Source organism: Notolepis coatsorum (assembly GCF_963971535.1).
Source record: "Notolepis coatsorum genome assembly, chromosome: 7".
Taxonomy (NCBI): domain Eukaryota; kingdom Metazoa; phylum Chordata; class Actinopteri; order Aulopiformes; family Paralepididae; genus Notolepis; species Notolepis coatsorum.
The window spans coordinates 161,492,389-161,517,962 of record NC_140171.1 but is presented as its reverse complement, the minus strand read 5'-3'; the positions used below and the strand labels follow the sequence as shown (position 1 = coordinate 161,517,962).

Sequence of the window (25,574 nt, the reverse complement as noted above, 5' to 3'; positions counted from 1 at the left end):
GAAGGAGTTACAGTGAAAACTCGACTGTTCATCGATGCAAGTGGGCGATGAAGCAAGTCCAAGTTTAAGGCCGGCGTCCAGCGGACCTTCCCCGACAATTGTTTGCTGCGCTGCCTGCGCGCCGACATCAAAGGACAGATGAGTCACAAACAATACGCACTACACGCATAAACACAAAGAAGTAAGAAGATGCACACAGTATAATGAGCAGCGTTTCAAGATAAAGCCATAAAGGACTTGGACATTATAAGTTAAGAGTGGTCAGGTCAAGAAGAGTGCTTTGTAAACGTTTCTATAATATATTTGACTGAATTCTAATTACTGTGGTGTGCGTGCTAAAAACGTTTTGACTTATTTGCCTATATAATTTAACTGAAGCTAACCATTTGTACACATTAAGGTGTCAACATTAAAGTATAAATATTTTCTGATTGAATTCATTTCTAATTTAAAGTGTGTTTTGGAAATTATAACCTATAAAAGGCACGTATAATTTATAGGTGAAGGCTATTATTGGCATCTAATATTTATGTTCCTAAGCGTTCTGAAGCGCTTAATATATATGTGGAGGTTATTTTGAAAGCCAATTGAATTAAGCAATTTGATTTGCTCGGAGAGTACTGCATTTAATTCAAATTTGAGTACAAAACAGGCTAAAGGTTTAAAGGTGTATTTACTATTTTTTCTTTACAAACTTTGGTCAATTTAAAGTAGTGATTTACAATGACAGAGCCAATTAGGCCTGCAATTGAAGTAGGGGACAGTGTTAGGGATAATGCAAATTCCCAAGACCGACCTGAAGAAGGTCAGGAAGAAGGTGCTGAAGCCCAGCAAGAGGTACCAAAACGATCTCAAAGAACCAGAACTCTAACAGAGAAGGGTAAAGCAATGCAGGAGGATAAGATCAAAGCGCTTCAACAAAGATTTAATTACATTTACAATAAATGGAGGACACAAGTTAAATCTTCTAAAGGTCCGTTATCACAATCAACAGAACATTTGTCTAATGAGCTGCTTACTGATATCATTACAGATGTCACAGGTCTTTCTAATGATGTGCAGCATATTTATGATGAACTACGTGAAATCTCAACTCCAGACCAGGACACACGTCTAAGAGTGGATCTGTGTGCAGGGATTTCTGAGATAATTGTGTCCAGAGCCACATTTAGACTGGGGGGAAGTGTGTTAGAAGAAGGAGAGAAAGAGTGGCCAGAAGTTCAAGTTCAAGTTCAAGTTCAAGTTCTTTAATAGTTGTCATACAGAAGTACAGAATACTTTCATACAAAATGCTTCTTACTGTTACGCTCCAGAGACTGTGCTAGACAAGATAGTATCAAATAACATAATAACATAATATAGCATGAATTTAGAAGAAGAATGAGGTCACAGTTGTTCGGTATAGACATATGTACAATGTTCTGAGTTACCATATAATATACAATACACAATACTATGCAGTGTACTAATGTACAGTACTATCTAGTGCAAAGCAGAAATGGGATGAGGTACAATTTTAGGTACAATTTACAGTAAGGTGTACGAGTTGTAGTGCAATCCTTCATCCATAAATATAAAGTGTGGGGAGTGGGTGCTACAGTGTGTTTGTTTAAAGTGGGTGTGTGCTATAAAGTGTGTGTAGTGGGTGCTACAGTGTGTTTGTTTAAAGTGAGTGTGTGCGTGTGGATGTGTGTGCTATGTGTGTTTGGTGGTTGTTGTTGTGTAGTGTTCATTCATTGTTCGTTTAGCAGCCTGATGGCCTGGGGATAGAAGCTACTTCTGAGTCTTTCTGTGCTCGCCTTGAGACTCCTGTGTCGCTTGCCTGACGGCAGCAGTTCAAAGAGGCAGTTGTTCGGGTGGCTCGAGTCCTTAATAATTCTCTTAGCCTTCCCCTTGCAACGCTTGTTGTAAATGTTCTGGAGGGTGGGGAGCCCCCCTCCAATTGTGCGTTCGGCTGAACGTGTCACTCTTTGTAGTCTGCTTTGGTCTTTTGCAGTGCTATTCCCAAACCAGGAGGTGATGTTGCCGGTCAAGATGCTCTCTATTGTACATGAGTAGAAGTTCTTAAGGATCTTCTGGCTGACTTGGAACTTCCTTAGGCGCCTGAGGAAGTAGAGGCGTTGTCGTGCCTTCTTCACCACACTGTTAATGTGTATGGTCCATTTCAAGTCCTCGGATATGTGGGCTCCGAGGTACTTGAAGCTGTTGACTCTCTCAACCGGTGCCCCGTCGATGCTGAGGGGGCTGTAGTCCTTGACCCCCGACCTCCTGAAGTCCACAATCATCTCCTTTGTTTTGCTGACGTTCAAGGAGAGGCTGTTTTCCTGGCACCATCCCGCCAGGACCTTGACCTCTTCCAGGTAGGCCCTCTCGTCGTTGGCAGAGATCAGGCCCACCACCACTGTGTCGTCAGCAAATTTGACGATTGTATTGCTACTCCGCTGAGCCACACAGTCGTGTGTGTACAGGGAGTAGAGGAGGGGACTCAGAACACAGCCCTGGGGGGCCCCTATGTTGAGGGTGATGGATGAGGAGGTGCAGTTGCCTGCTCTCACCACCTGGGGTCTGCCAGTCAGGAAGTCCAAGACCCACTGGCAGAGGTCATAGCCCAAGCCCAGGTCCCTGAGCTTGGCTATGAGTATGGAGGGGACTATGGTATTGAATGCCGAGCTGTAGTCGATGAATAGCATTCTCACATAGTTCCCCTGCCTCTTGTCCAGGTGTGATGCTGCTGTGTGCAGCACATGGGATATGGCGTCCTCCGTGGACCTGTTGGGGCGGTATGCAAATTGCAGGGGGTCCATGTTGATGGGGAGGGAGGAGCAGATGTAGCCCTTTACTAGCTTCTCAAAGCACTTCATGGCTATGGAGGTGAGAGCTACAGGGCGGTAGTCGTTGAGGCAAGCAGGCTTGGATTTTTTGGGTACAGGGATAATAGTGGACTTCTTCAGGCAGGTGGGGATGACAGCCGGCCAGGCTCTCTCTTTGACTCAAGCACCTATAAGTCTGGTTCTGCCACTTCTTCCAGGAAAAGCGCCTATCAATCTGGTTCTGCCACTTCTTCCAGGAAAGGCACCTCAGTGCATTCAAGCAGTTCTTCTGTAAAGCGACGAGATGCTGTCGCTGATGCTGCTGCAAGCCAAGCTGTTCTGGACGTGTTAAAAGAACAAGAAAAAGAACAATTGGAAATGCAGTGCCTAGAAGCAGAAGCTAAAAAGAAGCTAGCTGATCAAGAGGCAGCAGGCATAAAGCGTCGTTTAGAACGAGAAGCAGAAGAGGTTAAACGTCGTTTAGGACAAGAAGCAGAAGAGGTTAAACGTCGTTTAGGACAAGAAGCAGAAGAGCTTGAACGAAGAATAAAGAGAGAGGAAGAGGAAGCTAAATTTAAAGCTCAACTGGAAGAAGAACATGGAGCTATACAAAGGACTCTGGAGGAAAAGCGGATAAAGATACAGCATTTGGAGGCAGTGAAAGGTCTTAATGCAGCACGAGCAAGAATTCTTGTGTACGATCAAGTGGAGGCCACAGAAGAAGAGCGGAAAGACGTACTAGAACATGAGAGGGTAGCAGACAACAAAGTGCCTGCTCCCACAAGTCCTCTGTCCCTGTATACGTCTCCCGTACCACAAGTTGTGACCACCTCCTCAAATGACAGTACAGCAGAGCTTGTTAAGATGCTGGCAGGTGCTTTGAGTGTCAACAGAATACCAATTCCTGAACCTTCATTATTCAGTGGGGACCCATTGAAATACAATGACTGGAAACTTTCCTTTGAAATACTGATTGATCAGAAGAGCATTGAAGATAAGGAGAAGATATACTACCTCCGTAGGTATGTAAGTGGACAAGCTAAGAAAGCACTTGATGGCTATTTCTTACTCGGAACCAAATCTGCCTATGTTGCAGCATGGAAGACTTTGGAGGAGAGATATGGTAATCCATTTACAATAGCAAAAGCATCCAAGCATGGCCCAAGATGGGATCTAAGGACAGCTTTGAGCTCAGAGAGTTTGCAGACTTTCTCAGGAGTTGTGAGGCTGCCATGGTCAACATCAAGGCATTGGACATTTTAAATGACTGTAATGAAAACAGGAAAATTCTTTTAAAGTTGCCTGATTGGCTAACAGCGAGATGGAACAGGATGGTTATCCAAGAAGAAGAAGAGCGTAACCAATTCCCCTCCTTCAGCCAATTTGTAAAGTTTCTGACAAGAGAAGCAAAAATTGCCTGCAACCCTGTTACATCACTACAGTCACTGAAACAAGGTGAGACTGAAAAAACAAAATGCCCAAGATATCAAAGCCATGAAGCAAAGGCACTGACCACATGTTTACATTTAGATTTACATTTAGTCATTTAGCTGACGCTTTTATCCAAAGCGACTTACAAGTTCTGTGCGACAAGACAGCAAGAAGGGTATAACTCTATCAGCTGAGTAACAATGTTCATCAAAGTGTTGCGTGTTACAGTGTAGGTTAGTTTATTAGGACAAGTGCATGACATTAAGGTTAGTCGGGGTTAGATTTTTTTTTTTTTTTTTTTTTTTTTTTTTTTTATCATTTCAGATAATGGTTGAAGAAGTGAGTCTTTAGTCGACGGCGAAAGATTGGACGGGATTCGGCTGTCCTAACTGGGATGGGTAGTTCATTCCACCATTGTGGGGCAAGGACTGAGAATAGGCGGCTTCTCTTTGATGACCCTCCGGGAGCTTGGATAGGAGTAGATCTGAGGCGGCCAGAAGACGCAGAGCGTAGGGGTCTTGAGGGTGTGTAGTTAGAGACCATTGACCGGAGGTAGGCGGGAGCGGTTCCCTTTGCCGCACGGTATGCTAGGTCGAGGGCCTTGAAGCGGATACGTGCAGCAATGGGGAGCCAGTGCAGGTCCCTAAGAAGTGGGGTGACATGGGCTGACTTCGGTAGGTTTGAGATCAGGCGGGCCGCTGCATTTTGAATGAGTTGAAGAGGCTTGGTGGCAGTGGCCGGGAGGCCAGCTAGCAGTGCGTTGCAGTAGTCGAGGCGGGAGATGACTGTTGATTGGACGAGGAGTTGGGTGGCTTCTTTTGTCAGGAAGGGGCGTATCCTTCTGACGTTGCTCAGGAGGAATCTGCAGGTTCTGGTTGTCGCTGCGATGTGAGCAGAGAAGTTCAACTGGTCGTCGAGGACAACACCAAGGTTCTTGGCGGTCGGCGACGCGGTCACAGCTGCATTCTCGACTGTGATGGAGAGGTCGGTCAGGGGGGAGGATTTGGCCGGCAGGTGGAGCAATTCTGTTTTGCTTAGGTTCAGTTTGAGGTGGTTGGTCGTCATCCAGGCGGAGATGTCGGACAGACAGGCCGAGATCCGCTCAGAGACGTGGATATCTGAGGGAGGGAAGGAGAGGAAGAGTTGAGTATCATCGGCATAACAATGATATGAGAAGCCATGAGATGTGATAATGTTACCCAGTGATTTAGTGTAGAGGGAGAAGAGAAGGGGTCCTAGGACCGAGCCCTGGGGGACACCCGTCCGGAGGGGGCGGGTGGCCGACAGAGTCCCTCTCCATGACACTTATGCACACATGTTCCAATGAAAAGACTGTCATAACATGTATTTTCTGTGAGAAGTACGGGCATACTTTGCATAAATGCAGGAAGTTCATGGAGAAACTTTGAGTGCTTTGAAGTGCTTTGAGAAGCTAGTAAAGGGCTACATCTGCTCCTCCCTCCCCATCAACATGGACCCCCTGCAATTTGCATACCGCCCCAACAGGTCCACGGAGGACGCCATAGCCCATGTGCTGCACACAGCAGCATCACACCTGGACAAGAGGCAGGGGAACTATGTGAGAATGCTATTCATCGACTACAGCTCGGCATTCAATACCATAGTCCCCTCCATACTCATAGCCAAGCTCAGGGACCTGGGCTTGGGCTATGACCTCTGCCAGTGGGTCTTGGACTTCCTGACTGGCAGACCCCAGGTGGTGAGAGCAGGCAACTGCACCTCCTCATCCATCACCCTCAACATAGGGGCCCCCCAGGGCTGTGTTCTGAGTCCCCTCCTCTACTCCCTGTACACACACGACTGTGTGGCTCAGCGGAGTAGCAATACAATCATCAAATTTGCTGACGACACAGTGGTGGTGGGCCTGATCTCTGCCAACGACGAGAGGGCCTACCTGGAAGAGGTCAAGGTCCTGGCGGGATGGTGCCAGGAAAACAGCCTCTCCCTGAACGTCAGCAAAACAAAGGAGATGATTGTGGACTTCAGGAGGTCGGGGGTCAAGGACTACAGCCCCCTCAGCATCGACGGGGCACCGGTTGAGAGAGTCAACAGCTTTAAGTACCTCGGAGCCTACATATCCGAGGACTTGACATGGACCACACACATTGACAGTGTTGTGAAGAAGGCACGACAACGCCTCTACTTCCTCAGGCGCCTAAGGAAGTTCCAAGTCAGTCAGAAAATCCTTAAGAACTTCTACTCATGTACAATTGAGAGCATCTTGACCGGCAACATCACCTCCTGGTTTGGGAATAGCACTGCACAAGACCGAAGCAGACTACAAAGAGTGACACGTTCAGCCGAACGCACAATTGGAGGGGGGCTCCCCACCCTCCAGAACATTTACAACAAGCGTTGCACGGGCAAGGCTAAGAGAATCATTAAAGACTCCAGTCACCCGAACAACTGCCTCTTTGAACTGCTGCGGTCAGGCAAGCGATACCGGAGTCTCAAGGCGAGCACAGAAAGACTCAGAAGAAGCTTCTATCCCCAGGCAATCAGGCTGCTAAACGAACAATGAATGAACACTACACAACAACAACCACCAAACGCACATAGCACACACATCCACACGCACACACTCACTTTAAACAAACACACTGTAGCACCCACTCCACACACTTTATAGCACACACCCACTTTAAACAAACACACTGTAGCACCCACTCCCCACACTTTATATTTATTGATGAAGGATTGCACTACAACTCGTACACCTTACTGTAAATTGTACCTAAAATTGTACCTCATCCCATTTCTGCTTTGCACTAGATAGTACTGTACATTAGTACACTGCATAGTATTGTATATTATATGGTAACTCAGAACATTGTACATATGTCTATACCGAACACTGTGACCTCATTTTTCTTCTTCTAAATTACATGCTATATTATGTTATTTGATACTATCTTGTCTAGCACAGTCTCTGGAGCGTAACAGTAAGAAGCATTTTGTATGAAAGTATTCTGTACTTCTGTATGACAACTATTAAAGAACTTGAACTTGAACTTGAACTTGAAACCTGTTTCAGACAGAGTCAAGTTTGTTCAAACCGAAAAGCTATGCTTTGGTTGTCTCAAGTCTGGTCACTACTCAAAGAGCTGCAACAGTAGGAATGTTTGCGACATGTGCCACAAGCAGCATCCTACATGTCTGCATGAGGAGCGAGCCAAAGAAGGACAAAGACCACCACAAGCCAAGCTAAAGCTAAATGAAGAAAAGCCAAGTACAAGTCAACAATGGTACAAAGAAAGACCTCAATCGACACAATGCAAAGAAACAACCACAAACTCTACTTCACATAGAGTAATACTTCATGAAGCTAACACACAAACAACTGCAATAATTCCTGTGTGGCTTTCATCCACGACTCAACCAACACAAGAAGTCCTCGTTTACGCTCTGTTGGATTCTCAAAGCGACACAACCTTTGTTATAAGGGAAGTAGCAGAAGCGTTGGAAGCAACCAAAGTCAAGGTCAAAGTCAAGCTCTCTACTATGACCTCAAGAACCACAGCAGTAAGCTCTGAAAGAATAGACAACTTACAAATCCGTGGCTTTTACTCTGGTAAGAAGATATTGTTACCACCAGTCTATACTCGGGATTTCATTCCAGTCAACAGAACACACATACCAACAGATGGAACTGCAAAAGCGTGGTCCCATCTAGAGCACCTCCAAGGAAAGATTGCACCTATGCAGGACTGTAAAGTAGGTCTGCTCATTGGGTACGACTGCTCACAAGCCCTGCTTCCAAGGGAAGTTGTGTCTGGCGAAGAAAGTCAGCCTTATGCACAGCGTACAGACCTTGGATGGAGTATTGTTGGCCATGGGAATCCCTGCGTAGACTACGGCGACGCCATCGGAATCAGCCATCGCATAGTATTGAGACGAGTAACAGCAGGTGTGAAACGTTCTGTTAATCTCAAAACTGAAGTACACTATGTGAGCCGAACCCAAGTAAAAGAAATGACTCCCTCAGACATAAGAGTTCTTGAACCAGACTTCTCAGAAAGAACTGGAGAACATGATCCTGTGTCTCAAGAACATATCAAGTGCCTGTCGAAGTTGAGAGAGACCATCACGCAAAAGAACAATGGTCACTACGACATGCCGTTACCATTCAAAGAAAAGGAAAAGAAAAGAAAAGGAAAAAGAAAAAAGAAGAAAAAACGACCTGTCAGAGAACTCAAGGTGGGAGAAATTAAGGAAGATGATCCTGAACTCCACAAGGCTTTTGTGTGCAACACTAAAGCAAAGGAAAACAGATCATCATTGGATCGCCTACAGAGATTCTCGGAATGTGTCAAGTGTAGAAAGTACAGAAGATGTACTGAAGGACAAAGAGGGGGTAACTTACCACAAGATCGGAAGCAACTCCACCCTTCACTTACGCTGGCATAGACTGCTTTGATCCGATCTATGTAGAAGGTAGGAAGAATCTCAAAATACATGATCTCTTACTTACCTGTCTATGTTTAAGGGCCATACACAGGGTCAGATGGTAAGGTGAGAAAATTTAAATTGCTGGTGAGTGACACCACCTTAAAAGGTAAACCTACAACTAAAAGAGTTGCAAGGTCTGACATTGACCAAACTTGATATGCATGACCTTGGTGGGCTCTAGGTCAACTCCTGAAAAGGGGGTCAATGTCAGACCTTGCAATCAAAAGTTAGGGGCGCACTGAAATTATGGCAAGGGTTATTAGCCCCCTAACTTTTGATTGCAAAGTCTGACATTGACCCCCTTTTCAGGAGTTGACCTAGAGCCCACCAAGGTCATGCATATCAAGTTTGGTCAATGTCAGACCTTGCAATACACTGTAAGGCACTGTAAGGCTACTGTCCTGCCTCACTTCCAGTGATGAAGCTAAGCTATGCTAACGGAGCATCTATTCCCAAAGCTAAAATGCACGCACAGAGACAAAAAAGGTATGCATCTTCTTGTCTAACTCCAGGGAAGATGTTAAATAAGCTAATTTCCCAAAATAGTGGAGTTATCCTTTAAGGTTTGGATTTTGTGTGCCCTGTATCCAAGATGAATGTCCTTTGCCAGTCACATACCTATTTAAGTGATGAACTACTTGTGGTTGTTTTAAAATTTTAAGAGACCTTTTACACTTTAAATGATTATTATATTTATTATACATCATTATTTTGTAATAAAATCTGAGGCAGGGAGGGCGACGCACAAATCACCATCATCAGTCAGCCTTAGTTACTGTAACACCTACCCTACCCTACTGCTTGGCCTTACTCCTAAAACCCACCTTACCCCTGCTCACCTACGGGTGGCTGCAATTACCCCCCCCCCCCCGTAGTTTCTTCCCCTTCGAATGTATTTATATTTTTTTTAGGGCTGTCAGTTTATCGCGTTAATTAGATTAATTAATTACACCAAATTATCGCGTTATGAAATTTAACTCAAAATTAATTACATAATTTTTTTTTATATATATATTTTTTTGTATCTCATTCATTCCATAATAATGTAGAATACACATTTACAGACTTTTTTTTAATATGGTCCATTTGCATGTTCTTGGTATCTGATTCTAGGGACATCTATGAATCTCAGGGAATGTATTCCCAGTGTCAGAAATACTGTGGGCTAGATCCACAAAGAATGGATTGCAGGGTGCAAGGTGCACCGTTACTTACAAGTCATTATGAATTGAAAATGGGGGACCCTGATGTAAACGAGACGAAAGTCTTTCTCTGGTCTGCATCCCCTTAACAATTGTGTGTATTGAGCCGTACTGTATTGTACCCATTCTGCAATCTGTTAATAACATTTTCATTCAATCAATCAATCAATCTGCGTGGTGATTGATTGAATGAAAAATTTATTTTGAGTCAATTGTAATGAACCAAATGAGAATATCAATAATTTTTTTTTTATCTTTGACTGTGAATAACACCATGCTCAAATTGACCAGACCTGAAAAATCTAAGCAAATTAATAGATGGAAGATGATTAAACAGAAGGTTTTGTAGATACAGTACTGAATTCTGCCATCTGGACACATGCAATTTGAAATATGATTATAGAATATCAGGCATAAAATGGTTATGCGATTAATTCGATTAATTAAAAATCCTGTAATTAATTAGATAAATCTTTTTAATCGCCTGACAGCACTAATTTTTTTTATTATCTCTTTTTCTTAAACAGTACTGTATAGTTGTATGTCATAAATGTCTTGATGAATTGAAAATGGAGGACCCTTATGTAAACAAGAGGAAAGTATTTTTCTGGTCTTCATCCTCTTGGCAGTTGTTAGTATTGAGCTATACTGTAATGTACCCATTCTGCAATCTGGTATTAAAGTTTTCAATCAATCAAACCCCCTAAAGAAAGAACAATGACCCGTTATTTTAGGTTCTTGGAAAGAGACGGAGCCAAAATATCCGGCTCCCTTCAAAGAGCCGTAACCTCCATCACTCCGGATAACATACGAGGCTGGGGCTGAAGTGCACAGGATGGGGGCCACAACAGCAGAGCACTGAGCCAACGACGCTAATGATCTATTCTACTGTAGCAAATATCAACTTTGATGGCAAGAGAAATACCTAAATATACCGTCTTACCATATGTGAGTTACTGTGTGGAGATATGGGGGAATGATGCATACATAAGCACTTTAAAACCATTAATTATACTACAGAAAAAAGCTGAGAATTGTACACAAGGTCAGATTTCGGGATCACACAAATAACTTGCTCGTCAAATGCCTTTTAAAGCTAATGGACTTATTCAAATTTAAACTGGCAGAGATAATGTATCGAGCAAAGACTCAAGAACTCCCAGGTAACATAAACAAAATATTTATAGAGGGATAAGGGATATAATTTGAGAGGTAACTGCAACTTTGATAAACGTTACGCTCGCACCAATCTCAGGAGCAGGTGCATATCATCCTATGGAGTAACTGTGTGGAGAATGGGTTGGAAGATAAAATGAAGGAAAGCAGAAATATTGCTCTATGTAAAAAAATATTTGCAAATGACCAAAAATAGGAAAGGGGAGGTGACTATTGTCAATCTTCTGGATTCTAAGCTGTTGTTTTCTTTTGTACTACATTATAGATACTGATAGTTTATTTTGTTGTTTTCAATGTTAAGAATTATTGGTAATGTGGATATTCTCCATTATATAATTTAAGTAGTGCTGTCAGGCGATTAAAAAAATTTATCTAATTAATTACAGGATTTGTAATTAATCGAATTAATCGCATTTTAATCGCATAACCATTTTATGCCTGATATTCTATATTCTATAATCATATTTCAAATTGCATGTGTCCAGATGGCAGAATTCAGTACTGTATCTACAGAACCTTCTGTTTAATCATCTTCCATCTATTAATTTGCTTAGATTTTTCAGGTCTGGTCAATTTGAGCATGGTGTTATTCAGTCAAAGATAAAAAAAAAAATGTATTGATATTCTCATTTGGTTCATTACAATTGACTCAAAATAAGATTTTCATTCAATCAATCACAGTGCAGATTGATTGATTGAATGAAAATGTTATTAACAGATTGCAGAATGGGTACAATACAGTACGGCTCAATACACACAATTGTTAAGGGCATGCAGACCAGAGAAAGACTTTCCTCTAGTTTACATCAGGGTCCCCCATTTCCAATTCATAATGAATTGTAAGTAAGGGTGCAACTTGCACCGTGCAATCCATTCTTTGTGGATCTAGCCCACAGTATTTCTGACACTGGGAATACATTCCCTGAGATTCATAGATGTCCTTAGAATCAGATACCAAAAACATGCAAATGGACCATATTAAAAAAAAAGTCTGTAAATGTGTATTCTACATACTCATGGAATGAATGAGATACAAAAAAAAGTATAAAAAAAATAAATTATAAAAAAAATAAAAACTTTTTTTTTTGTAATTAATTTTGAGTTAATTTTCATAACGCGATAATTTGCTGTGTAATTAATTAATCTAATTAACGCGATAAACTGACAGCCCTAAATTTAAGTATTAATTAATGTTCCCTTTTCATAAAGGACACAGTGGTGGGTATCATATATATCATAAAGGACACAGTGGTGGGTATCATATATATCATAAAGGACACAGTGTATCATATATATCATAAAGGACACAGTGGTGGCATCATATATATCATAAAGGACACAGTGGTGGGTATCATATATATCATAAAGGACAGTGGTGGGTATCATATATGTCATAAAGGACACAGTGGTGGGTATCATATATATCATAAAGGACACAGTGGTGGGTATCATATATCATAAAGGACACAGTGGTGGGTATCATATATATCATAAAGGACACAGTGGTGGGTATCATATATATCATAAAGGACACAGTGGTGGTATCATATATCATAAAGGACACAGTGGTGGGTATCATATATATCATAAAGGATACAGTGGTGGGTATCATATATATCATAAAGGACACAGTGGTGGCATCATATCGGTCAACAATAATAAATCGGAAGGCAGAATGATGTGCAGCGGTTTAAGCAGTGTCGGCGCCATGGGGGGGCATTCGCGGGCCATGCCCCCCCAGATGACGCACTGTGCCCCTCCAAAACGTCATAGGCAATTATTATAAAAAAATTTAATAATTAAACATTTAATTCTTTTTATTATAGTAAAAGTCAGATGTTTTCCTTTATAAATAGGCTATTTGGCCTATTATTAAACGAAATTAAACAAAAAAAAGTCTTAAAAGAAGTGTATGTTTGATCGCACGTAGCCCCTTTCGTGACTGATGCACCGAGTGGATCCACAGTCACTTGCTCCTCAATAGGAAACCAACCTAGATTCACCCTGAAGGACTGGTTCTGGCCGAACCGTTCGTTATACAAGTATCACAGAGACATTTCAAAGATACTCACAGTTGGACGAGGGTCTTGGACAGAGATACGGGAGGGTTAGAAAGCTCTGCGTTGCTAATAAACATTTTAAATATCTTTTATAAACTGGTCAAAACGGCATTATTTCCAACGTTGGCTGCATGATCACAGCGCAGGCGCAGCAGGCAGCCAAATGCGGAAATAATGCCGTTTTGAGCAGTGTTGATCCCAGTTTATAAAAAACAGCAAACAGTCTCGCCCCCCTCTCCAATCTTATTTCGTTGCATGATAAGCTTGCGTGTAGTTATTGATTATTATATGCGAGGGGAGGGGGTGGGGGTCAATCGGAGATCGGGTTTAGAGTCAGAGAGTTGCGTAGTGGTTGTAAGAGGATCCATGGACCTGCCCCGCTGTACAGTACTGGCTGGCACAGACATAACAAGGCATATGCAGACAGTGAGTAATGTGTTCTCAACCAGGAGCACCGTTAACAGTTACGTTCACTTATTAATGAATGTAAAACCCAGCCTCTGGCTTATTTCATACTGTTTAATTTGTGTGTGTGTGCGCAAGACGCAAGTTGATTGATTGATAACGTTATTAACAGATTGCAGAATGGGTACAAATACAATACAGTACAGTGTGTTTGTTGTGACGTGAGAGAGAGAAAGAGAGAGAGACTGTCTTATCTCTTATGCGCACTCATGTTTTGAAATGCATGTTGGTTTGCGGGAAATTCGTTTTCTGAAGCCTATATTTTATGCCCCCCCGAAATTACCATATGCCCCCCCCCCGTTAAATTCGCTCTGGCGCCGACTCTGGGTTTAAGAGTTAAAGCTGCAATATGTCTATAAATCACATCTTATCCAAAAGGTTGTCAAGTCAGTCATTCAAAGATGAAACAATATCATTAATATAAATAGTAAAAAGGACAGGACCCAGTTGAACTTTGCGGCAAAACTTTAGTTATGGACAATAATTCAGATTGAACAGGGCCCGATTTGACACAGCAGAAGATAGATAATCCTGAAACCAATAACATGCACCACTATCCAGGCTAATACTAGATAACCTTTTATTTTTTTTGGTATTTTCCCCCCTCCTTTTTCTCCGTTTTTCCCCCATCCCAATGTTAGTCGTTATGCCAATTCCCAATCCCCTTCCTGGTCGTTGCGCACCTACCCCCTACAGTCGGTCTGGGAGAGTGGAGGCTATTACATGCTTCCTCCGACACATGTGTAGCCAATCAACCGCTTCTTTTCACCTGGCAGAGCGGACTCTCACTGAGAGAGTGTAATGTGTGGAAGGATCACACTACCTCCCTTAGATCCTTTCCTCGCTGAGCAGGCGCCCCGACCGAACTGTAGGAGTCGCTGTTTACAACGACCAGGACCCACCCACCGGCTTTCCCACCCTCTCACACTGCCAGTTGTGTTAGTATGACGGCCGGCCAAGCCGGAAGCAACACCGAGAGCTGGGCTCGATACCAGTATCTCCTGCGTTGGTGGCGAGCGCCTTGCTACTAGATAACCTTTTTAAAAGCATGTGATGATCGACTGTATCAAAAGCTTTTGACAGATCATCTTAACACTTTCAGTGTCACGGACGACATATCTCGTATTATTAGGCCCCCCACTTAGTGCCCACGACGACAAATATCGTTTTATTGTTTTATTAGCGATCTGAAATCATATTTCATCAACCGAGAGAATGGAAAAAAGCGCCCCCTATCGTCTATCCCTGTGTAACTGCAGGTCAGTCGCTGGAATATATATTTACAGCAGCCAATACTCAATCAATAAGCGTGATCGATATTTGGAATGATCTTTTTGGAGAACATCTGATCTGAGGTAAGGAATCTATTTTACCAGTCTTGGGATAATCAGAGTTGTATTCACTGAGATCTCAGCGTTTGCCCTATGTGTGATGTGTCTGTTTGTGCGCGATCGCTGATGAGGAAATAAGAGAATCGATTTTTCAGATCGCCTCATAGCGTGCATACGTACACATATACTATCGATAATCTAGCGTTTATTTGAAAACGATTCATAAATAGGTCGAAAAATGTCAAAATGTTTGTGTATTCTAGAATATTCCAGTAAATGTCTTTTTATCATGGAATCTTTATATTTTCCTTGAAAACAAGGGCTTTTCAAAATGCTATAAAACGAAAATGAACCGATAAAAAAAACAATCCGCTTCGACAATGTTGACTGGAAAACGAGTCATTGATAAGCGACGGGCAGATTAAACACATAGCCACAATTTAAAACATAGATTAGGCGTTTTTTAACGCTAACATTGAAGTGGATGGTGGGCATTCAACCGGTAAATCAAGGTTAAGCAAGGGCTCTGAAAGTGTTAATAGATAAATAAAAAGAAAAGTATCATTATGAGTGGAACTCTTCCAACACTGGCTACAGAGGGTTTCTCTACTCTAAAAACATGCAGATGAATTGACAGGTTCTTGACATTTCACTGAATCTTTTCTCCCAAGTGGATTTTCGCATGTTTTCTCGAATCTTTTTTATTTACTGCATCGCTTCTCACAGACCACAATGATGTGGCTTCTCTGCTGTATGGATTTGCTGATGAATCAGAAGATGTGTACTTGTCCTAAAGTTCTTCCCACACTGGTCACAGAAGGAGGCTTCTCTCCTGTGTGAAATCTCTGGTGTGATTTCAGAATACTCAGATGACTACAGCTCCTCCCACACTAGTCACAGGAATAGGGCTTCTCTCCTGTGTGAATTCTCTGATGTTTCTTCAGACTAATCAGATGACTAAAGCTCTTTCCACACTGGCCACAGGAGTAGGGCTTCTCTCCTGTGTGAATTCTCTGGTGTGTTTTCAGATTCTGTTGCTGAGTAAAGCCCTGTCCACACTGGTCACAGGAGTAGGGCTTCTCTCCTGTGTGAATTCTCTGGTGTTTCTTCAGATCAGACAGCAGACTAAAGCTCTTTCCACACTGGTCACAGGAGTAGGGCTTCTCTCCTGTGTGAATTCTCTGGTGTGTTTTCAGATTCTGTTGCTGAGTAAAGCCCTGTCCACACTGGTCACAGGAGTAGGGCTTCTCTCCTGTGTGAATTCTCTGGTGTGATTGCAGATTATCTAGCCGACTAAAGCCCTGTCCACACTGGCCACAGGAGTAGGGCTTCTCTCCTGTGTGAATTCTCTGGTGTGTTTTCAGAGTATGTTGCTGAGTAAAGCCCCGTCCACACTGGTCACAGGAGTAGGGCTTCTCTCCTGTGTGAATTCTCTGGTGTGTTTTCAGAGTATGTTGCTGAGTAAAGCCCCGTCCACACTGGTCACAGGAGTAGGGCTTCTCTCCTGTGTGAATTCTCTGGTGTGTTTTCAGACTCTGTTGCGTAGTAAAGCCCTGTCCACACTGGTCACAGGAGTAGGGCTTCTCTCCTGTGTGAATTATCTGGTGTGTTTTCAGAGTATGTTGCTGAGTAAAGCCCCATCCACACTGGTCACAGGAGTAGGGCTTCTCTCCTGTGTGAATTCTCTGGTGTGTTTTCAGATTCTGTTGCGTAGTAAAGCCCTGTCCACACTGGTCACAGGAGTAGGGCTTCTCTCCTGTGTGAATTATCTGGTGTGTTTTCAGATTACTTCGATGACTAAAGCTCTTCCCACACTGGTCACAGCAGAAACATTTTCTTCCATCCAAGCCTCTTGGTTTGTTCCCAGGCCTGACAGGACAGCTAACTGGATGGAGATAGTGATGGAGAAGAGTGTCAGAGGAAGGAGAGAAAGATAATTGGTTATTTTATTCAGCTTTAGTTTCTATGTAAGAGGTTTATAATGGTATGTATCTTGGTTTTATAGTTTAAGAACAGTGTAGTCCAGAGTCATCTACAGTTATATACTTAAACCACTTTGTTTCAAGCACCAGTTAGTCAACCGTTTCTGGAGCAGGAGTGGTTATCATGGCTATGGTTAAGGTCAGTTTAATTTAGTCCAGGACTAAAGCCCCTTTAGTCTCAGGTTATGACAGATTTAAGTGTCACCTTATGGATAAAATCTTACATCACACTATGGGAAATTTCATATATCTGTAACAAAATATATCACGATATAGTATGTTTTCTGTAAATTTTATGAAACATTCGTTTACAAAATAACCACATAATCATCCATGACTACTTTTAAATAATCCTGAGTTTAAACTAAATACAAATGAAAGGCATTTTCTCTTTTTATTTGGAAGCAACGTTAAACAGAACGTGATGCTCATGTTTCTTACTACAGACCCAGAACCATGTACTGAATACCTCTTCACCTACAACTGAACTCCTGTACACGGCACCAACACTAGGGCTGCAACTAACCATTATTTTGTTATCGATTCATCCAAACTATTAATTTACCAGAAAAACAACAATTGATTCTATTTGGTATTTAATATTTTAAAATTATTTAGTATCCTTATGCCGGCCCGCCTGAAATTTGAAGCTAGAAATCTGAATGAAAAGTTGCTGTTTAACTGCGGACAGGGACAATTCTCCACTTGCACAATGTGGAGGCGGCATATCCGGTTACGTCACTGTATGCCCTGGTATATATGTGACAAATAAACCTCTTGAATCTTGAATCTTCAGCATGTAGGCTTCTTCCGGTCCCATCACAATACATAGACTTTAGCAACTTTTCTCCCGTCAATTAAATAACTTTATAGTCACTTTTTTCTTTTTAAATTACTTTTTAAAATGATTTAATAAGCAAACGTTTGTTAAGTGTGTTTCTCAGCGGGGTCTTTTAAGGTTTTTGGGCTGTATTTCATGTACAAAAGTTTACTGTTAGTTAGCCACATTAGCATTTAGCTCCGCAATACAACCAACAGTTTACCAGATTAACAGAAAGCGTTCACAAGTTTCGAGAATATCCAACGTGGGTCTAACAGGTGCCACGTCCATACTAATTGAGTAGGGATGCACCGAATATTTGGCCACCGAAACATATCGGCCGGAAATAGTTAAAAAAGGCCCTTTTGGCTTTCGGCAAAGAACGTGGCTACAAGCACGGCGATACTCCCCAATATTCAGAAGTAAATTAACATAGATGCTGTTATGCTTAACACCCAGTATTAGATTAGATAATTTTGTTGAAGTCCAGACTTTGAGAATGTCTGTGTTAGACCTACAGTATAATACTGCCAGCTGCTATAACAAAACCAAAAACTATCGGTATCGGCCGATATGGCTCATAGACGATCGGTGGCAAAAAACGTGATCGGGGCATCCCTAACGCCTACTATTTATATTGTCAGGATCATCTCTATGCGGATGACACTATCCTCTATTGTGTTGTTGACTCTGTACAACTACCCATTAAAAATGTACAACTCTCATTTAATACTTTGCAGCATACGCTTGTTAATCTTAAACTGGTACTCAAACCAAACAAAGTTCATGCTCTTCTCTAAAGGTACTGTCTGTGAACATTTGCATTATACTGTATCTACTGTGAATGAGTCTATTATTGAGAGTTAAAGAATATAAATACCTTGGCATCTGGCTTGATCAGAAATTTACATTTAAATGCCATGTAGATAACCTTGCAAGTAATCTGTGACAGAAGGTCGGCTTTTTGTACAGAAAAAAATTCTATTTTCCTATGCTTGGTTGTTGAAGCTATTTCTGTTTTGGATTATGGACACCGTTTATAGACATGCTGCTGCTTCTACTATAAAGCCACTTAAGGTTAAGGTCCCCAGAGTTTGCACTTTGTAGATTTGTCAAAAGCCTTTGATACAGTTAATCACTACCTGCTTCTAAAATCTAACATTGGCTTGGATGGTAATGCCTCTGTCTGGTTTCAGGATTATCTATCTTCTAGGTGTCAGTGTGTGAAGTTGGGTCAAGCCCAATCTGAATTTCTGTCCATAACTAAAGGTATGCCGCAAGGTTCCATTTTGGGTACTGTCCTTTTTACGATCGTATCATATTCAATCATATTGTTTCTTCTTTGTACGGATGTAATTTCCATTTGTATTCTGATGATACAATTGTGTACTGTATTGCTGATTCTGTTCAGTTGGCCATTGAGAAATTGCAGCTTTATTTTGATGCTCTTCAGGAGGCCCTTGTTAACCCCCTGAGGTCTAAAGTTTGTAGCTCCACCTTCTCAGAATATTCTCTTTTTTTTGTAACATAATTTAAAATTACAGATTCATACCTTCAAAATAAGCCATCAATTGTCAAATTTACTACTTTATAATTTATAACTACTTTTCAGGATAGGACTAGAACTTGATCCAAGTTCATTCAGCTATCTGATGTGATCATTGTCACTAGAACCATTTCACACCTGGAGCAAAGGCCCAGTCATTCCTTTGTTATTCCAGTGAATGGACCCAGCAGGAGGCCTAGCCTAGCGACAAGCGGCCACTACATAGTTGGGTATTGAAAAAATGCTCATATCCAAAAGTAGTAGAGAGAGAGAGAGAGATAGAGATGGTATTTACAGTACTGTACCATATCAAAAAAAAGAAGCAAACCAATAACAATTTGTGGTTGTATTTCTCTAGAATGACTAGAAGACCTTCTGGGGTGGACGCCAAGCCTGTTCACACAACAGCAGGAACTTGCTGCACAGCCGCATGAATTTATTTTCATTGATGAGGCTGGATTCAACCTAAGCCAAACAACACACATTCAAATCCAACCCTAACTAACCTTACTGTCATGCACTTGTCCTAATATACTAACCTACACTGTAGCACTCAACACTTTGATGAACATTGTTAGTTACTCAGCTGATAGAGTTGTGCCCTTCCTGATGACTTGTCGTACAGAACTTGTAAGTCGCTTTGGATAAAAGCGTCAGCTAAATGACTAGATGTAAATGTAATGTGTAAATGTGTAAATGTAAATGTAAATGTGTGTGTGTGTGTGTGTGCGTGCGCGCGTGTGTGAAAGTAAGACATCCTTGACTTAGTAAACTCACTGACAGCACGTGTGGCAGATTTATATCCAGCTTTTAATTTGATCGTTTGTTTGTGTGTTTCTGTGTGTGTGTGTGTCTGTGTATGTCTGTCTGTGTATGTGTGTGTGTGTGTCTGTGAAACATGTCTTGTACTCATTTACCTCACTAAATACAGCAATGTGTAACTGTAGATTTCAAGAGAGAGAGAGAGAGAGACATTTATAATAATTATATTATTAATTCGTTTTTTTACACACACACTAATAACATGATCATAACCAAACCAATTTCAAATGTATCATCAAGTACAAAATAGATTTGATCGTAATATTTATGAGAATGCATGTTTTTTCACACTACAGGAGGAGTATGTCACAGTATGATGTCATAATCGAACATTCTAGAACATTTGTGTTCTATATATGCAACAATTCTCTGAGCATTTCCTGGAATTTTTTCAGACTACAACATCAATCCAGACTGGTTTGACCCTGACAGCACGTGTGGCAGATTTCATGTCAATAAAGCCCATTTGAATGAGAGCGAGAGAGAGAGAGAGAGAGAGAGAGAGAGAGAGAGAGAGAGAGAGAGAGAGAGAGAACAGGTCTTCACCTCTCTACTTTCTACTCTACTCAGATGGTATTTACAGTACTGTACCAACCACCGTTATAGTTGATCATGACACTGCCAGAAAGGATGTAGTATTCCTTCTAGATGGTTCTGACGGCACAAGGAATGGATTCCCAGCTATGCGTAATTTTGTTGAGAGTGGTGGAGAAACTCAATGTGGGAGAAAACAAAGACCGCGTCTCTGTGGTCCAGTACAGCAGAGATCAAGAGGTTCATTTCTATCTGAACACATACACCACAAAAGAGGATATTCTTGCCATTTGCATTTGTGGTTGTATTTCTCTAGAATGAGAGAGAGAGAAATGAGAGAGAGAGAGAGAGAGAGAGAGAGAGAGAGAGAGAGAAAGAAAGAAAGAAAGTGTGTGTACATGTCCACGGATGTGCGCTTGCCATAGTGATTGATGACACTTCACAGGCATGTCTTTAGTATAGGTTAGAAAGCAACCTGGGTTCTCAGACAGAGAGAGAGAGAGAGAGAGAGAGAGAGAGAGAGAGAAAGCTCCCGTCTGGTAGAGATTTGGGCTCTACTGAGCCTACCTTTCTAGTTGAAACGTTGCAATTTTTACATCATGCGTAAGCTGTCAACTAGCGAGATGCGTTGTTACAGAGCTGGTTACAGAGCTGGTCCACACTGCTATTATGAAATGACCCGAAATTTATGTAAGCTTGTCAACTAAAGCGGTCCGTGTTTAATAATAATAATAATAATGACTTGGATTTATATAGCGCAACAGCGCGGGTGAGCAAACTCGTCACACAGCAGCCAGTGATCATTCATACCTCGTATACACAGACGCACTCTGCCATACAGTAGTTAATGTTAAATAAAGCCCATTTGAATTGAGAGAGAGCGAGAGTGTGTGTGTGTGTATGTAAGCTTTTTTTTTTTTTTTATCTGAGAGAATGTCCGCGAATGTCCTCAGACTCCTCACGCAGGAGAGGAGAAACGACTGCAAAAAGTCGAGTCCCGTGGATATTATTGCAACAGATAATTCATACATTATTATGTTTAGAATTTGGATGGGGGGGTAGGCTCTGATACCAGTCTCACGCCTCTGCGGGGGTGTAACACCTATTCACAGCGCACACGCCGCTATTGTGTGTGTGCGCACGTCCATGTATGTGCGTTTCGTGACGCAATGTAGTTCTTATCGCAAATGGAGATTATTACAATCATGCCATCTAGCAAGAATTAAACGTATTTACAAGTCGTATTAGGTTTAGCAAGTTGGGGGACGTATACCTTACATGTCAAAGCACTAGAAATGGCCATTTTTCTATTTTTATCGATTTCTGAAAAGATGTCCTTTTTGAGCATTTAAGAGGGTTCTAATTTCTTTTGTTGTCCGCCGACGGGTTCAAAGCTCCAGCGTGACCCCTAAGGGTTAATCTTGAATTAGTTCTTAACGCATTCAGGGCCAGACCTGAGATATCCCGGGTTAACTCTCCATGCGCTGGGCGCCAAACCCGAGAGAAGTCGGGTTTTCATCGTTATTTCTTTTATTCGCTATATCCATTCATAATTCATCCATCCAGCCTGATGTTATCATTGGGAATGGGTCTGAGATCGCAAACGGCCAATACCGCCGCCTAACGCCATGCAGCCGCTATTGCACTCCATTTGAAACAATGTGGTTTGTTTTCTGGGCCGAGCTGCGGCGTGCGGGCGGGGTGTAAATACTCCGGCAAGACAAGCGCTTATAGGGATGGCATCGACGAGGGTCCCCGCCCCCCATTCATGTTCAATGCTGGATTACGTTGGACACACGATCACGATCAGTATTTGGAATGGCGATCAGATAATTGGATTATTCTTTTTGCAGTACATCATAGACAAGGTAAGGACTATATGTTATCAATCTTGCGTTGATCCGATAATTCCCCCCCCGCGATCGGAGCATGTGTCTGCGGTGTGTGTGTGTGGGCCGTGTCCCGTTGGTGGCGATCAAAGCATAGAAAAACGACCCCCCCCCCCCAGGTACAGAAGGGAAGAACAGCTTTAATTGCATTTAATTAATTAAATAAATACATGTATTACAATACAATGTATTTTGTATGTAATGTATATGTAATGTGTACTATATGTAAGTACTGTAAAGTGTACTATACAGTATGTATGTACTATGTATGTAAATGTGAAAAAACAAATTAAACGTAAGTCTTCAGGGGTAGGGCCTGACAAGCCTAGTGCTTCTCCCCATCCCTTTTCGGACAATGCTGCAATAGCAGCTGGTAAAACGTTGGCGATTTATAGAATGACCATTGTTGTGTCCAAAACCCGAAATAAAAAATAACTGAACTGAATATGGTGATGTAATTTATAGGCCTGCTGCGGCATCAGCCTTAAACCTCTGGATTCTGCATATCACTCAGCTCTTAGGTTTATTAATGGTGACAGATATGATACTCACCATTGTGCCCTGTATGATAGGGTGGGTTGGCCTTCTCTTGCAGAAAGGTGCAAAAAACACTGGTATTTATTTATTTAGATTTTTTTAATTATTTTAGAACATTATTTTTTTTTATATTATTATTACTCTTGTGTTAAATTGTCTGTGAATATTGCTTTTATTATGTACCGTTTACATTTGTACAATCGTCGTTTCTGTAAATGAGGGAAACTTCAGAAGCTTACGATTTTTTAATAAAGGTTGAAATTAAATATCTGCAACCCTGTTAATTGTGCTGTTGCCTGTGTTGGCTAGGGCGCTCTTGTAAAAAAAGAATATCTCAATGTGAATAATTTTTTAAATAAAGAAAGAATTTAGAGCCTTACCTCCTCCTTCATTCACAGTTCCTTTAAGTCCTGGTGTTTTAATGCAGTCCACCAAGTAGACAGATAGTTCCTTTAGTCTCAACAGAGAGAGGTGACTGCAAGATGCCATCTCCTCCACTGTACTGGATATCAGTGGGGCTGTGGCCTAAAAATACCAGATAAAAAATAGTAACAATAAGAGTCTTGCCAAGTACAATGTTCACTCTCCCCAGAGTAATTGTAGATTGACAAGTTTGGCTGAGTGTTGCTTTTTTATGTTAGACATGTCTTGTCACTGGTACTGGATGATGAGAGTGTCACCTTAAAGGGATAGTTCAGAGTTTTGGACATCAAGTGTTATGAAATACTATAGTAGTATAGTTGATGCGGTGCCCTCAGTTTACACACAGTCTCGTGATCGGAGTTCTGACCTGGCAGAAGTTTTAATCACCGACAGCAGAAAACGCCGTGCCTCATTTTCTATGCTTCAAGACCCAGCATTTAGTGACGTCACACTGAGACTAGTTCAACACATCATGTCACTCTGAAGCATTTAGTGACGTCACACTGAGACTAGTTCAACACATCATGTCACTCTGAAGCATTTAGTGACGTCACACTGAGACTAGGTCAACACATCATGTCACTCTGAAGCATTTAGTGACGTCACACTGAGACTAGTTCAACACATCATGTCACTCTGAAGCATTTAGTGACGTCACAGTGAGACTAGTTCAACACATCATGTAACTCTGAAGCATTTAGTGACGTCACACTGAGACTAGGCCAACACATCATGTTGATTTTTTTTATTGCTATGTGCTGTATTTTGTTCATCCACTAGTCAAACCTAAGAAATATATGTGATGTATTTTGTTCATCCACTAGTCAAACCTAAGGGAGATCTGATGATATGAGATTTTGTTCATATAGCCTAACCCTAAGCATAACAACTGAAGCATAATACCACCTCGGAGAGCATATGGTGTTGGCTAGGACCGGCTATGTGGTCATCTTTCTTGTCTGCAGCTGGTGAAACAACTCTGGCACGTTTGTTGGGGCCGTCACTGAGGTCATTCTTTCCCTGGGACATCTTCACTGGACACGGCTCTGTAAAGTCCATACAGACAAAATCATAATTTAAAGCAGATTAAACATTTCAGTTAGGCTGTATGGTTATAGGCTAGCAATTGTACACTAGAAATGTGGTAGTCATATTACCAATGCGATGTTATCACTGCAGTGTTTTGAGTAAGCACAATCTTTTCATGTTTGTCAATTTTGTAATTTCTGTAATATTAGACTCGTTTTTAAATGTTTGCACAATCATGTATCATCATTATTTTTAATTCTGTATTATACTGTTAATTTTATTATATCTTTTAGAAAAGCCTCAATGGACTAGTGTTGAAAACTAGCACTTGTGCTATAAACACGCAAAACAACACATCTGGTCTGTCCACTGTGACTGGTCCAATGTAGCTGTGGTGTCCATTTTAAATAAAAGTTATTTCATTCATTCATTCATTCATTCGTTCATTACTTTTGCAAAAATATGTAATTTCATAAAGTCTGTAAACAAAGTTTAAGGTTTTTCTGCTCCCAATTTGTCTCTTGCTCATCTTTTCTACATGCTTGTTTTGATTCTGTAGGTGTGGGGGGGGGGGGGGAATACATTTGTATGCTCCTCTCTTACACATCTTTGTAAACAAACTACTGCTTTCTAGCGCTGCCTCCTTAGAGCTGCTTGTCTGTCTGCATGTTTTGTTTTCAGTATTTTATTGACAAATAAGCATCTTCATCTTTGCTTTGCTGGCAGTGTATTTGTCTAATTTGACATCATTTTAGTGTAAACAGAGTCAGACAGTCAATGTCCGCTTTTGCCGTTAGCTTGCTGCTCCCCTGGCTACAAAAGCCAACCTCTAGCCATCTAATATTACAACTAATGTTAGCTAAATACCTAATTCTACCAAGCATTATCCCAAAGTGTGCTGCATTACACTGAAGGGTAGTGTAAGATGTCTGGTAGTGTAAGACAGTAGGGAGTAAATGTATTATTATAGTCATGTGGGTGCTGTGGTATGTAGATTGCTCCACTTCTACAAGGTCAATTTGCATGTTCTTGGTATCTAGGGACATC

The 25,574-nt window shown here is 41.6% G+C and overlaps 1 protein-coding gene across 1 annotated transcript in view; it reads right to left on the bottom strand.

The window, feature by feature from the left end:
- The window catches only part of LOC311231834 (uncharacterized protein), a gene marked incomplete at its 3' end in the record, with an annotated part of 65,094 nt that overhangs the window by 12,325 nt on the left and 27,195 nt on the right, over positions 1 to 25,574 (bottom strand). The window contains exons 3-5 of the mRNA XM_084318456.1: positions 24,405 to 24,544; positions 23,456 to 23,600; positions 16,677 to 16,830 (exon numbers count right to left, since the gene is read on the bottom strand). Of these exons, the coding sequence (XP_084174582.1) occupies positions 16,677 to 16,830; positions 23,456 to 23,600; positions 24,405 to 24,544 (439 nt within the window). The remainder of the gene's footprint in view (positions 1 to 16,676; positions 16,831 to 23,455; positions 23,601 to 24,404; positions 24,545 to 25,574) is intronic.